The following is a 13,894-nucleotide window of genomic DNA, read 5'->3' as shown; positions in this document are numbered from 1 at the left end:
GTGTCAATTTTATAAAAATCCTTTTTTTTTTACCGGAACAAGAGTTTTGTCTGTCAGCACATGCTAAGCTGTCGAATGTCAGCTAGCGGAAAATTGTATTTTATCTGTGTAGTGAAATGGCAAAAAAACGTGAGTTCATAACCAAAGAAAAAGATCAAATGAAATACACTTTAAATTTGAAACAATCAAACCATTAAATGAAGCTCTTATCTGCGGAACTGTGTGCCGAAACTTTTCTTTTTCTTGGATTAAACTTTTTGGCCAACGGAAAACGAAAGAATCTTTGAGGAATGCTGAGCACTCAACTAATTGTGTTTGCCAGCACTTTGCTGACTGGAAAATGGGATTAAGTCCTACAAATATTTGCTGAAAATTTGCAAGTTGAACTAAGTTTATTGACAGCTTCATTTTCATACCTAATTTATTTTTGCACTTTTTGTTACTTTCGTAATTTCCCTGCCCAACTGCCTGAAATAACAAATTTGTTCCAGCTGAACTGGCGCTTTGGAGCAAATTAAACGTTAAGGTGGCAACTGTCAGATAAAAGCACCATCCATGGCAGACAGAGCCGTTGATGGGGTGTTAAATTGAAAAAAAGTTTCATTTTAATGCATACAATTAGAATCGCTGAGTGAAAAGCCATGTTCGCAGCTGATTATCCGTTTAAAGCCAGCGAAAAGTTGTACGTTTTCATTTAATTTTGGCTGGCTGTGAACAAATTTAGTGCAGATGGTGCATAAAACTCGGGCATCCTTAAAAGGAAATTCATTCAATAAAAAACATACACACATGCATTTATTTGCCGTCCTCAAACTGAAACTCGGTTATGAATTACATTGTGCTCCAAGCAGCCATGTTGTGGCAACAAAAGTTCCAGCTGCATGCAATCGCTCGCAGCTCCGGCGAGGAGCACTCTGTAAACCTCATTAACTGGCAACACAATAGGCCACCATTCTGGTCCTCCATGCCCCATCCTCCGTCCTTGGCAAACAGACCGCCATGCATGTATGCAAATTAGTTTGCCATGCTACAGTTCTAATCATTTTTTACGAGACAAAATTAAATTCAAATTGTACCATTTTACCGCCGAATAACACACCGGACATGTATATTGCTTGGTTTTCGAGTGTAGATAACACCTATATAAAGTTTGCTGAGTTGGGGGGAAAAGCTCAGCTGTTGCAAATTTTAATTAAATCCTAACGCTTTGTTAATTACTGTCTAATGTCATTATTATATTTAAACAATTCAATTACAGGATTGTCAATTCCATTTTTGTGGCAGTCATTTAGTTTAAAACTCAACAGATTTTTATCTAATATCAGCAATTTATAACCAAAAGTGTGCAACGCAGTGAAGGAGACATCTTCGACCCCATAAAGTATATATATTCTTGATCCATTCCAGCTCAATGTCTTCGTTTCCCTTCTTTTGTAGAGAGCCTCGTTTTGCGAACTATATAAATATATGTGTTAAATGGTTGTCATAGTTTTGGCAATTTTTCTGGTCTAAGTAATTTGCTACTCTAAAAAAATAAATAAATTAATTTTTAAACAACCCGCTTATAATATTTAATGTAATTTATATTCGGATTCAAATCATGCGAAATGATAGCAACAACTAAGCGGTTTAATGTCAGCTCTTTATTGAACAAATTGTCATCACTTATATTCTTTTTGCATTATTTTCATGTTATTCACAAATAGGTTAAGCCAAACATTTTCATAATACTTGGCTGCTGTCTGCCAATTAGCAAATTAGGACGAAGTCAGACACAAATTGCACATAAATTATATAATTGCATGTCGTTTTTCGCATATTTCACCAATCACAAACAGAAACGGAATGCAAATGCGAAGGCAATCATAAAAACGTTTTAACATACTTTTTGGTTGTTTGCCTTGGTTTCCGTATGTAATTGGCACCTAAAAAAATGTTTTCCCCACCAGGCCAAACAACTGCGCACACATAAATGTTTCTGATGTTTTTTTTGTTGAAGTTTCGGTGGCAACTAAATTTAATAACATTTGCAAAAGTTTGCCATAATCCATCCAATCCAGGTTTACTACAGGGAAAGTTTTGTATGTATACACATAAACATGCCAATTGTATATGCCGCACTCGAAAATCAAATTTTAATTTACAAAATGTCTTTCCATGTTGACCAAGGATATTCGGATTTTCCCCCTAGCCACAAGAAAATAACGAATTTTTGCGGCATCTTTCAATTTGCCTGACTAATTAATTGCTTAGGCCAGACCGAAACGAGAAAACTTACATTTTGCACTATATGAGATGAGTTTTTCAATAATTTTATACGCCTGTGGGCTGTATTAAAGTGGCAAAACTATAAATTGCCAGAACCCTTCAGCGGAGTGGAAAGCAGACCGAGTGGAGGAGAGGTGCCTGTGTGGTTGGTGTCATGGCCGAACTGCCTGTCAGCCAGCCGCAGTGCATCATTAACAGCACTGAGCTGGGTAATAATGCCGACAGCAGATGCGGCCATCGCTCAGTTCTCCCATCTGAGACCCGAAGAGTCGAGGGTCCAATAAAATTTGGCAAAACCAACGAAGTGTAAATTCACTTCCAAGAAATTCAATTACAATTTTCAAGAGGAAAATACGATGAAGGGCTTAAGTTTTGGCTTTATAACTTTTGTAAAGAGCTGCATATTGACTTTATTTGTTTTTGATAATATATATTTAACTACTCTTGATGAGATATTATTTCCAAATCCCTTTCAAGCTAGTTTGAGATATAGACGTTTGTTAATTACGCTGAGCCATCTTGTACTTTTGCATCTCCGAAATTAAAATATTTTTGATCAAATAAAAATAAAAACTAGAACTAGTTTAGTGTCCAAATTAGGGATAATCGTAACTTGAAGGGTATGGAAAAGTCATATTTTGAAACCATTTTGGGGCTTTGGCTATAGTCGCAATGCTGATATGCGGTTGGCACAGTGGTAACTGCCACCAACCACACAGATAAGCTGACAAAACTGACACACACACGACTAAGCTGGAAAACAGTCACACCCACGAGTGAAAAGCGGGAAAGCGATGGGGATAAAGTGATAGAGCAAGAGAAAGAGAGTGATAGAGAGTTCACTTTGTGTAGACTTTGCCGGATGATTGCGCCTAAGGATGCACTGAATATTTTCTTCCAATTTGTGTGACTCAGGCGGAGTAAAAGTTTTGATACCACCACCCTCTAGAATATTAGTTTAGAGCCCGGAAAAGTTTTCGTAAAGTTTGTACTAAGGAAGAGGCAACCTTTAGCTCAAACATGCAAATTAAATTAATTATAAATTTCTTTCATTGTTTCGCTTTCCATCCAATACAATTTTAGCTCGTTAGGTCGCTCAAAGTCTCAAGTATGCAGTAATTACGTGGTTCAGTTACTGGATATTTAGGAAAGTAATAATACTAATTGAACAAAGGACGTTGGGAGCTATCTAGAAACCAGGAGCCACTGAGCTCCCACCTGGGACGTAGCACTTTCAAGTGCCACTTTGCGCCCAACTTAATTGCCCGAACAATTAAATCAGAAAAACATAGACACACCAGCTTGCTGTCTGGTCTGTCATATGCAGGATTTCACACACGAGCTTGGTATCGTAGAACAATTGCTGCAAACACAACAACACTCGCACTTGGCCTGCGATAAAATGTGTGTTAGACATCGACTTGTAAAAGAGTTGTTTGTGAGATTTTGCAGTCCTGCTGCCCTTTATTGGAGGAACGAACTGTGGAATCCCTTTGATTTCATTTATTGCAAGGGCAAACGCATTGCATATTTGATTGGAAGTCCACCGGGGTCAAATAAGGTATATAGATAACTATAACAAGGGATTGCCCGAGGGTAATTGATTTTTTCATTTTCATCAATTTTATTTTAAAAAAAACTTGACTTTACCTTATAAAAATATATATTTCTCTTACCCTTTGTTTGTGGATGGCTCCCCAGCAGCACATTCTGCATTTCGAAAGAAGGGGTTTAAAGCATTAAAAAAATAAATATACTTTTTCAATTCAATTCACTGTAGTTTGAATGGCATTATCGTGCGGTGTCTTTATGTATTAGCTTACCAGATTAAAATTTCAACAATAAGCGAGTATTAATATGTTCATTTTTATTGCATAACTTAGAGGGCTTACATTTTATTTTAACGGGGTAAGTTCCATGGAAAGAGTATGCCATGTTTAGTTTTAAATGCTCCTTCTCGTTATCGTTATAGACATTCCGGGGCCTGTTTGTTGTTTTCAATTGCAGTCAGTGCTCGAGGCGCTCCGCTCACGCTCACGCACACAAATACACCCACGGACACAATGACACGCCTACGCATATTCACAGAGAACCACAGGCATGCCGCATATTGTATGGAGCCAACGCGGCGTATGAGCAATGCAATAATCGAGGCCAGAGAAAATAGCCTGGCATCAACCGCTTTTATTTATTAATTTCAATAAGAATAATGCTTTAGGAAATTGATTCAATATCCCTTCAATATTTACCTTCTGCTGGAAAAAAAGTGCACGACAACATATGCAAAAGTCTGATCCTTTGTCCCTTAAGCCAGTCATTGTGCTTTTTCCGGTCGTGTCCTTGCCCAGAGCAATCAACATTGGCATTCTTCAGCTTGCCCTCAGCTCGATGGCATTCACGCAGCACACTCTTTTTCCCCTCCTTTCTTTGTAGACGGCAGTAGTAAGAGCCATTTCCATTCGTCGGAAGGAACATGGACGGACGACGGTAGTGGACAGAGGAATGCTTAACATTTTTACCATGCAACTTCATTTGACTCATTTGCGCTTTATTGACAATTTATATGGATTGCCGGGCGCTAAAAGCCTGCATTGTCAGTGAAATGTTAATGTAAAAGTCCTCGTTGAATATAAAGATGAGAGCGAAGTGGCTGGCAAAACTGAATAGGAATTTAATTTCATTTCATTTTCAATACGAGACTGAAATTTCCTGAAAGGAAAATCGATAGTAGAGACGTAAAGCCGACTTAAGTCGCCTACCATCTATCAATGGCATCAATCGGGAGTCAAACTAATAGATTTCCCTTTGATAGCCGTTGGCTGCTTATCTTTTCAACCATCCAACAAACCATTTGTTCGACAGTCTAAACAGGAAATTGCATAAGCGAATGGCATTGAAATTGATGCGTGGCCGGAAAAATCTAATTTATGACCTGCACACTGACGGGTTGAGTGCCACAATTGGTTATGCACAAAGCAATCCTCTTCTGGGTACCTTTTCCAAACTTCAGTTCGTGTCCCAGATGGTTTCAACTGAAACTTGCTGGCACTACTAACTCGAATGTATGGCAAACAATTATGAAAAAGTAAAACCCTCACTCGCACACAAAAGACATAGATAAAATGATGGGCAACAAGTGCAATTCATTCGCACCCATCTCACCAAAAATTCTGTCTCATCCCAGTGATTTATTAAGTTCACGTGCTGGAAATGGGCAAAAAGATGAAGATGCAAATACGGAGACAACTGAAATATGAAACTGGGCTCCCAACGCTTTATGCGTACCACGCTGCGTATGCGTACTATCCCATCATATCCATGTATGTGTATGTAATCTATGCCGAAACAGAGCAGGACGACAGCGACGAGGAACGACAGACGAGTGTATCTGCACAGTAGTTGAAATTCAAATTGGATTTGTGCATGTAATGGACAACAGGCAGGGATATTTGCACCCCCGGTGAGAGTTCAAAAAGAAGAGGCAACAGCTTTTAGGTTGAACACATGCCTGCTCCCAAGACTCATTGTTGATTATGATTTATTATTCATCTGCGATCGGAACGTAGTCATGAATTGATTATTGAAAGTATAACAACAGCCAAGAAAAGAAGGTTATGAGAACAACAGGGTTTGGTCTCCAAAATAAAACTTTTGCGAAAATTACACACATTTATCACAACTTTAAATTATTACTCAGAAGAATCTGGTTCTGCCAGTAAATGACTTATTAATTGTTGTTGTCTTTATTTAAATTTATTTATTTTTATAAACTAAGAATGTAGGGTAACATAATAAACTTAATGACAACTGAATTACCATTAACCCAAATTGTACTTCCGCGCTATATTTTCATTCAAAAGTATATCTTTATCTTAAATTCGGTTTCACAAAAAAAGCATTAAAAAAACAGTTCTAAGTAAATTCTGGATAAAGCCAACTAATAAACACTCATTAACACAATAAAAGTTAGTGTATAAATTTAAATGATCTGAGCACTTGCTTCTTTTTTGTTGCATTAGAGTATAGCCTGTATACAAAATCCTATTGACTTTCTGAGTATATTTAACAAGTATTCTGCTTAAATACTTTTAAAATTTTTCCATTATTATAATAAATATTCATTAGAATACACCTATGTAATTCATTAATTATTGTCTCTTTTGTTATTATTTATACGTTTTATTTTTTGTTATTTTTAATTGAGTTAAGATTGCAATACATTAGATTGCTCTGCGCCTTCTGATTTTACTCTGGATCAGGTACGCAGCAGCCGACGTCGCTGCTGCGGTCGCAGTTCTGCCGCAGTCACCGCCCACCGCCGACGCAGACTGTGCCGTCCGACTTCAGCGGCGGCATCGTCGGCGACCGCCTGCGATTCCGATTCAAATTCCGATTCGGCCGCTCAGTTCGGTTTGGCGAGTCGAGCGTGTGCGAAGCGCTCAGAAAACTGCGCACGGAACGCACCGAAAATTCGACGGGAAAATCTCACAAGACGCGCGTTTTCAAAATTCATAAATACTCTGTTCGAGAGTGCGACGGCTTTTTGGTTTTTTCGAGTGCATAATTATTTTACACTGTATGCTCAACGATATTGTCTTGTCAATAGCAGCTGTAGAAATAATAACAACAATTTCGCGATAAGATAAAAAGCGCATAATTAAAAGTAAATAATGAAGGCACAATTGGATCTTGAGAAATGTGCAGCAAGAGAAAACAAGCTATAAATAAACTTTGAAAAAAAAAAAAGTGAAATTGAAATGGAAAATTGTGGGCAATCAGCTGGTCGACGACAAAGTGAAATGAAGTGCTTAACCCATGTTCACAATTAACACATGGGTCGTACCGATATTAATGTTAATCAAACAGCCAGATGAGCAGCAATATAATTCACAAGCACCTTCCGGGCTGACCACAATCTGCTTATACTTTGATTTGTTTTCCCAATATTTATGGAATTTGCATTCATTTATTTGTCATTGCCGATTTGTTTACCATTTCAGTTTACTGTGTAAACAACTAATTTTGATTAATGGCACAAGCTTGCCAATGCTACACACTACATTATAATTGATTTATCCACGCCAAAATTCACTATTTCATGAATGGAGTAATTCAATCGAATTAAATTGACACTTTTATGGCAAGCATTTGGAATAGAATTTTAATAAATCTGCCCCTAGAAATGGTTTGGGTTTTGTGCAAACTTAAATTCCACCTGATTTGTTTGGCCCCTTCTTAATATTTGCAATTGTCTCCCAAGCAAACAAAATACTAAGCCAGTAGCCAGATTCCAGTCGCAGTAGCCAAACGTGTTTGCTGATTCAAAACAAAAATTGGGGAGGTTCAACCTGCATGTTATATATTTGGTTTACGTACTTTTCGAGTTTCGTTATTTGGTTCGTTTAATTGCTGTGCACCAGTAATATTTATAGCACCGGCAGTAAGCCGGGATATTGCATTTAAAAGGGCAGTATTCCCGCTAGCAAAACCACTCCGACAAAGAACCACGCGAAGTGCAAAAACCATTTAAAATATCGATGCGAGTGGACACATCCCAAGGCGATTTTCAGCCATTTGGGACAGGGGTAGTGGTTCAGTGGAACACCCGGCAGTGCTGACAGACGTGTTGAACTTGAAATACAATTTGTACAATTTTTTGTCGCTAATGCTCAGCTATTGGGAAATGGTTTTGCTTGACAACTTGACGGGGTAAATCTGGTTTTTTATACGGGAATTCTCTAAATGAAACTCAATATTTAAAACTATTTTTAAAACGCTTTGCGAAGTTGACACAAATACGACAGAAAGAGCAGAAATGCATTTTTAGAAACGTAGGATCTAAGCTAGTACTCATGTTTCTTAATTTAAAATTCTCTTAAACTTTTAGCTATAAACAATACATGTTTTTAAAGATATTTTATAATTTTTAGGGCACTGTATTTAATATGCTTTCCTAAGATTAGTAGAAGATTATAAAACATTTTAACCTGTCGATAATGAAAATCCTCCTCAATTGCTTACCAATTTTACAAAACTAAGTGTTGGTTTCTTGTTGTAATTAATTTTAAGACAATTTTTCAATATTTTAATAAATTTCCTCAATGTTGGTGAATCCTATTTTTTGCAAACCGTTAAGACTTTTCCCATTAACAAGAGTATTCAAACTACGACCGCTCAAAGCTGCGTTTTCGCTTTATGTTATTCGATTTCTAAATGGAATATTTAGCATTGCTCGCTTTTTGTTTTCATTTTCACAGTTTTGTTTTGCTTTTTTCGTTTGTTCAATTTTCACAGCATAGGGAGTGCAAAGTGCAAATAAACGTTCCGCGTAAATATTTGTAAAAAGTTTCCTTGTAAATGGAACACTTTTAGCTGGCGTGAATGAGTGAGCAATGTGCAATTAAACGCCTACGAAATGTGGACTTAATTTATGCTCAGCGAGTCATTTTACTGCTACGTTCTGTCACCTGTCTCAGGTGTCTGAGGTGAATCAAAACATGTTAGTGGCTAATTCAGTTGATTGATAATCATACAGCTACGATGTAAATGAGTACAGTAATTGCTGGATGTTACTCCCATGTAGTTTTTTATTCGACTAATGAAACTAATAAACTTAAAGAACAACATTTCCTTATAATTAGATATGGCTTTGCCTAATTCCTGAGAACAATTCCGCAACAATTACGTTTTCGATTACCTAACTATGAGCATTACGCTTCGTTCAATTGTTTTTTTCATTTTCCTTAAGTACAGCTAAAAATAAAACAATACTCACAGAATATGCAGCTCATATTTCTCACACCAAAAAACCAAAACAAAAAATCAGCTTGGCCAGCACAAAACCAACCGAAAAGAAACCAAAACAAAAATATTAGCCAACAAATAAGAGGAGTAGTAATGACCGCGAAGAAGGCTATTAAGTAGAGATAATAATCGACTTTTTGATACCCTAACACCTAAGCCGATCAACATTAATCATTATGAATCAGCTTTAAGCTGGCTTCAACTGACTAAAACATACAGTTGAACCAAACTGAGAAATATGAATGAATGTTTCACTCGAGATCGACAAATAATCCATAAATCTCAATCAGAACTCATTTTTTAATTACCTAAATGATCGAATTAACGACAGCTAACGGTTCCAAATAATCAGCCTTTTCAAAATGGAAAGCAAATCAGCGTTGGTTCATTTGCATAGTTTCAGCCACGAAAAGTAATTAAGCAACTTGACCAAGTCGATGACAGCAAAAATTCCAAGGGACCGGGGGAGTACGGCGGTATACTTGGTTTACAGTCTAAAAATAGCCACAACAAAACGACAGGTGACGTTTGACTCGCTGGCCAATTGACCAGTTAAACAACCTATTAATAAAGCGTGAACTTCATTAGTCAGAGGCGAGAGAAACAAATAAGTGAATTAGCATAAGCCGGTGAACAGCTGGATAGATGAGTGATACCCACGGCAACATTGGGCCAACGAAATGGGCGAATTGTAGATTAAAACCTTATAAATCATTCGGCTCAATCAGAGGGGAACCCAAAGATCTAACGGCACCTGAAAATAGTTATACACGGAAAGGAAAAGGTTTTATTTTAATCAATATGCTATTATTTGATTTAAATCTTAGTACCAACAATTCAATATTATATTTAAATAGGTAAATAGATGAAAGCTTCATTCACACTTTTCTGAAATATACAATCACACCCTTTAGCAGAGAGCCAAATAAGGATAGCATTACACCTTTGAAAGCCAGATTGTTCAGCCCAACATAGCAAAACCGAAAAATTTGATAAGTATTAATAGAGATTCATTTTTATCGTTTGTTGTCTTATATTTTTTGAGTGTACATATTGCTACCTGAGTAAACGATAAAATTAGTGGCAGGGGCAACCCAAAAGCAGCGGGAGATCGAGGGGTTCGCTCAGTTAATCCAAGGCACGTGTAGCCTCTTAAGACCAAAAATACATACCGTAAAAAATTGAAAAGCCAAAACAAAAATAATAAAATATAAAAAAAAACAAACAATGGCTTTTTTGTACAACAAAAAAATATGGAATAAATCACTCTCCATCTCTGTCTTTTAATGAACCTTTCTCTACTACGAAATCTGCGGGGAGAGAAGCAACTCAAGTCTCTTATTGACCCATATTTTTGATAATTTTTGGCAACAATTCGTCAATTTTTTGGCTGTCCCAATTAGACAACCTTGAGAACTCATGTTACAAAGGTCTGTCAGGTCTCAATCAATATTAAAATGTTTGAAAGTGTTTGGAAAACAATTTGATGAAATTTGATTTTTTAAACAATGATTTCACATCTAATCCTAAGAGAGGAACTCAATCTTCAGCTTTAAGTTCTGCCAATCAAAATAGAAAATATTATAGCCCGATTCCGTTGTTTTTTTTTTTTTAGATAAAGAAACTTATTCCGCAACGCCAAAGGGCATCATTACGGAGCTTTAATATTTTTTTTATTAATTTCCTGAAGGCGAATGGCATTGTGTCCACTCTTTCATCTTCGCATAGTATTTATTACCATTGTTTGTTTGTCTTGGACGCTTTTTTGCCACATTTGAATGCCTTGGAGGGCTCTCCTTTTGTCTGCGACTATTTTTAGCTTCAAAAAAATATATCTTCGTGGCTATAGAGACATTCGAATAAAGTTTAATGAACGGATAGCAGTGATGATAATCGTCGAATGGAAAAATTGGTCAAAAGTTAACCGAACTTGAGCTGGGACCAGGAACTGTCCCCAATAAAGCGATTGGGTCATTATATGTCGAATCATTCTTCGGGAGGCAACAAAGCAATTTTTCACGTTCTTTACTTACTTTCCTAATTGCCGTTAAATTTGTGACAAATTGGTGATCTAGGGGAACATATATGCTTAGCGATTTTGTAATATTTAACCGCAGTAATAAGCCACTCGAATACGTGTCAGCAACAACACAATTTTAACCCGCACGGGTGAAGGTCAAGATAATTTTAAATACCGCATTTCGGTTTATTTTTAGCCCTTTTGTTTTTAAATGCGTTGTCAGCTTGAAGTGGGTTTAAAAAAATTATATTTTGTTTACGACTCTCAATCAATTATTTTGTGTATTTTGTACACACAAAGTTCAAGCCCAAAAAAGATGTCGGGCAGGTTTGTTTAACCTGAAATTCACTTTTTTTGCATCTTAATTAGATAATTCTGTTGTTAGTCTAATTAGAAACTCCAATTTATGGGTCTGGATAGCATGTGAATCGTTTGTTCATTTTGTATGGACTTTCTAGGCCTGAAAACTTTGCATATATAAATAAATATTTCATTCAGTTCTTCATTCTTTTTTTAGGCATTATTTGAATGGGTAAATTTGTGAAAGGCTAGCCAAGCGTTATTCATAAAGTTTCCTCAGCTTTTCTTCATTCTTATGCGTAAAAATAGTTTTCGACGTATTTGAATAGTATTATTTAACAGAAAGTGTGTCTTGGCTACGGCTTGCGATTAAATCCCCTTCGATCATTTTCGTTTTGGTTATTATTGCTCCACAAACAATTTACATGCACACACAAGTGTTTTTACAGGAAAAACTGCAATGTGGCTTTGCTTGTTGTTCACGGGTTGCATTTATAAATACGAATAGTAAATATTGTTTTGCATTTTTGGCTTCGCCTTCAATTGCCATCTGCGGCTGTTCATATATGTGCTCAAGCGCAATGCATCTTTGAATGCTTCAATAAATTGGAGATGCAATCACAAAAAAAATTGTTTAAAATTTCCTGCTGTAAAAGTGCTAATTAAAATCGATTGCCAAAAAAGGGTGAAAACATGTACGACGATGTACGACGAACCAGTTTGCTAATGAAAAGTCCGAGACGGATAATTAAATTTGAACAATCGTCGGTGATTAATAAAAATTGAGCCAAACAAAACAGTGCAATTAATAAACAAAAATTCCAATTTGCCGCAGGTATTGCTGCAAAATGAATTAAAGGGGAGCCGTTTTAAAAGGGTTGTAAAAAAAAAACATACGCATAAATAATGCGATTAAAATCAGTGACAAAGAGCAACGCTTGACTAACACGAACGAGATCAAGATCCCAACAAGACACCAATCGCGATGCCCCAAGCTGGCCAGGGACTGAGCCTGCTCCTGATCCTGTGCCTGCTGCAAGGACTTCTGTTCCCGAGTGCCGCCTGGTTCTACGATGCCGAGTCCGTGGGCGGAGTGGCCAGCATGGGAGCCGGGTCCGATGAGCACAGCTTCAAGACGCCGGAGACGAAGAACTCGCACAAGTCGCAGAGCACCGAGCTGGTCCAGCGCTTCCCCAGCCTCCCGATGTCCGAGCACCGGCATCTGGGCGCCCGGAGGCAGTTGGTCTTTGTGGCCCTACTGCCGTCGGTGGAGTCGGATAACAAGAACGACTGCATCATGCCCAAGGTGCTGCCCGTGCTGGAGCTGGCCATCCGGCATGTCCAGCGGATGGGCTTCGTGGGCGGCACCCACTTCGACATCCAGCTGATATCTCGGGACACCTACTGCTCCTCCAAGTACGGTCCCATCGGCTTCTTTGAGATCTACACCCAGTGGCCGGAGGTGAACGCCGTCTTCGGCCTGCCCTGCGAGTACGTGCTGGCCCCCATCTCGCGGTATGCCGATGTCTGGCAGGTGCCCGTCCTCACCACCGGCGGCAATGCCAAGGAGTTCAACAAGAAGTCCGAGAGCTACTCCACACTGACCCGCCTCAAGGGCGCCCAGGTGAACAATCTGGGCAACGTGGTGCGGGCGATCCTCAACAGCTTCAATTGGACGCGAACCGCGCTGATCTACCAGAATGAGAACGCCAAGGTCAAGGGCAACTCGGTGTGCTTCCTCTGCCTGGCCGCCATCCACGACACCATCGAGGAGCACTCCGTCTACCAGCTGGGATTCGACACCTCCACCTGGACCAAGGCGGACATCACGCGGATGCTCAAGAACGTGGCCATGCAAACGAGAAGTAAGTGGTTGATGTCGATTAAAATTAATTTTTGTGAAAAACAAAAAAAAACAACGACACTTTCTTCTTTACAAATATAATTTAAAATAAATGAATTATAAAGTGGTTATTTTAGTTTTACATTTGCAACCACTACAATCAGTTGTAGAAATCATGTCATAAATAATTTACGAAACCATACAGCTAATATCCATATTTATGTTTTGCAACTGCATATAATATTTCTTCATATATTTATAAATGTACAAATGTAAAGATTTGAACATTTTTGTACACATCTTAAACAGAGTAAAAATTATTAATATTAACCAATATAATAAATATATTTTGATAATATAGTTTCAACTCGGAACATTTCTATTTTCAATTTCATATTATTACATTTCACAATTGAGATTAATCCGGAATAATACACTTGAAGAGATATTTCTATATTAGACTTAATTGCAAAATATCTGTAATAAAGATCCGACAGAAACCTTGTCGACTGATGCAATTGCACTTGCTCTTGCCAATGCATTCGAGCAGCCACACACCCTGAACTTTCCAACCTCATTGCGTGCAACATTGAAAGCGAAATCGATCTAATTATATTTGGCAAATGTGACAAAGACAAGTTCAAGAAACCAAAGCGATA

At 37.8% G+C, this 13,894-nt stretch overlaps 2 protein-coding genes across 10 annotated transcripts in view; one reads left to right on the top strand and one right to left on the bottom strand.

Annotated features, from left to right (window-relative positions):
- LOC108037255 (atrial natriuretic peptide receptor 1) overlaps positions 1-13,894 on the top strand; it is a 43,546-nt gene that overhangs the window by 17,357 nt on the left and 12,295 nt on the right. For 2 of the 8 annotated variants that reach the window (XM_017113818.2, XM_017113790.2), the window contains exons 1-2: positions 6,694-6,931; positions 12,228-13,257. The exons of 2 other annotated variants lie outside the window; for them this stretch is intronic. In XM_017113818.2, coding sequence (XP_016969307.1) covers positions 12,378-13,257 — 880 coding nt within the window. In that variant the 5' untranslated portion in view covers positions 6,694-6,931; positions 12,228-12,377. Of the gene's footprint in view, positions 1-6,693; positions 6,967-12,076; positions 13,258-13,894 lie in introns of those variants that run through there. 4 more of the 8 variants (XM_017113812.2, XM_044458782.1, XM_017113795.2 and 1 more) reach the window with 4 other exon arrangements.
- Positions 4,202-4,851, bottom strand: LOC108040043. Of its 2 annotated transcripts, none has more exons than XM_017117274.1 (2): positions 4,518-4,851; positions 4,202-4,449 (listed from the first exon to the last, which is right to left on the bottom strand). In XM_017117274.1, exons 1-2 carry the CDS (start codon positions 4,807-4,809, stop codon positions 4,235-4,237), a joined length of 507 nt encoding a protein of 168 aa, XP_016972763.1. In that variant the 5' UTR covers positions 4,810-4,851; the 3' UTR covers positions 4,202-4,234. The 2 variants fall into 2 exon arrangements, with proteins under 2 accessions (XP_016972763.1, XP_016972771.1); XM_017117282.1 differs by having other exon boundaries at positions 4,202-4,436.

This window comes from Drosophila rhopaloa, unplaced genomic scaffold (genome assembly GCF_018152115.1).
Source record: "Drosophila rhopaloa isolate 14029-0021.01 unplaced genomic scaffold, ASM1815211v1 contig_167, whole genome shotgun sequence".
Classification (NCBI taxonomy): Eukaryota; Metazoa; Arthropoda; class Insecta; order Diptera; family Drosophilidae; genus Drosophila; species Drosophila rhopaloa.
Note: the sequence above shows the minus strand (reverse complement) of the source record. Positions and strands in the feature narration are given on the sequence as shown.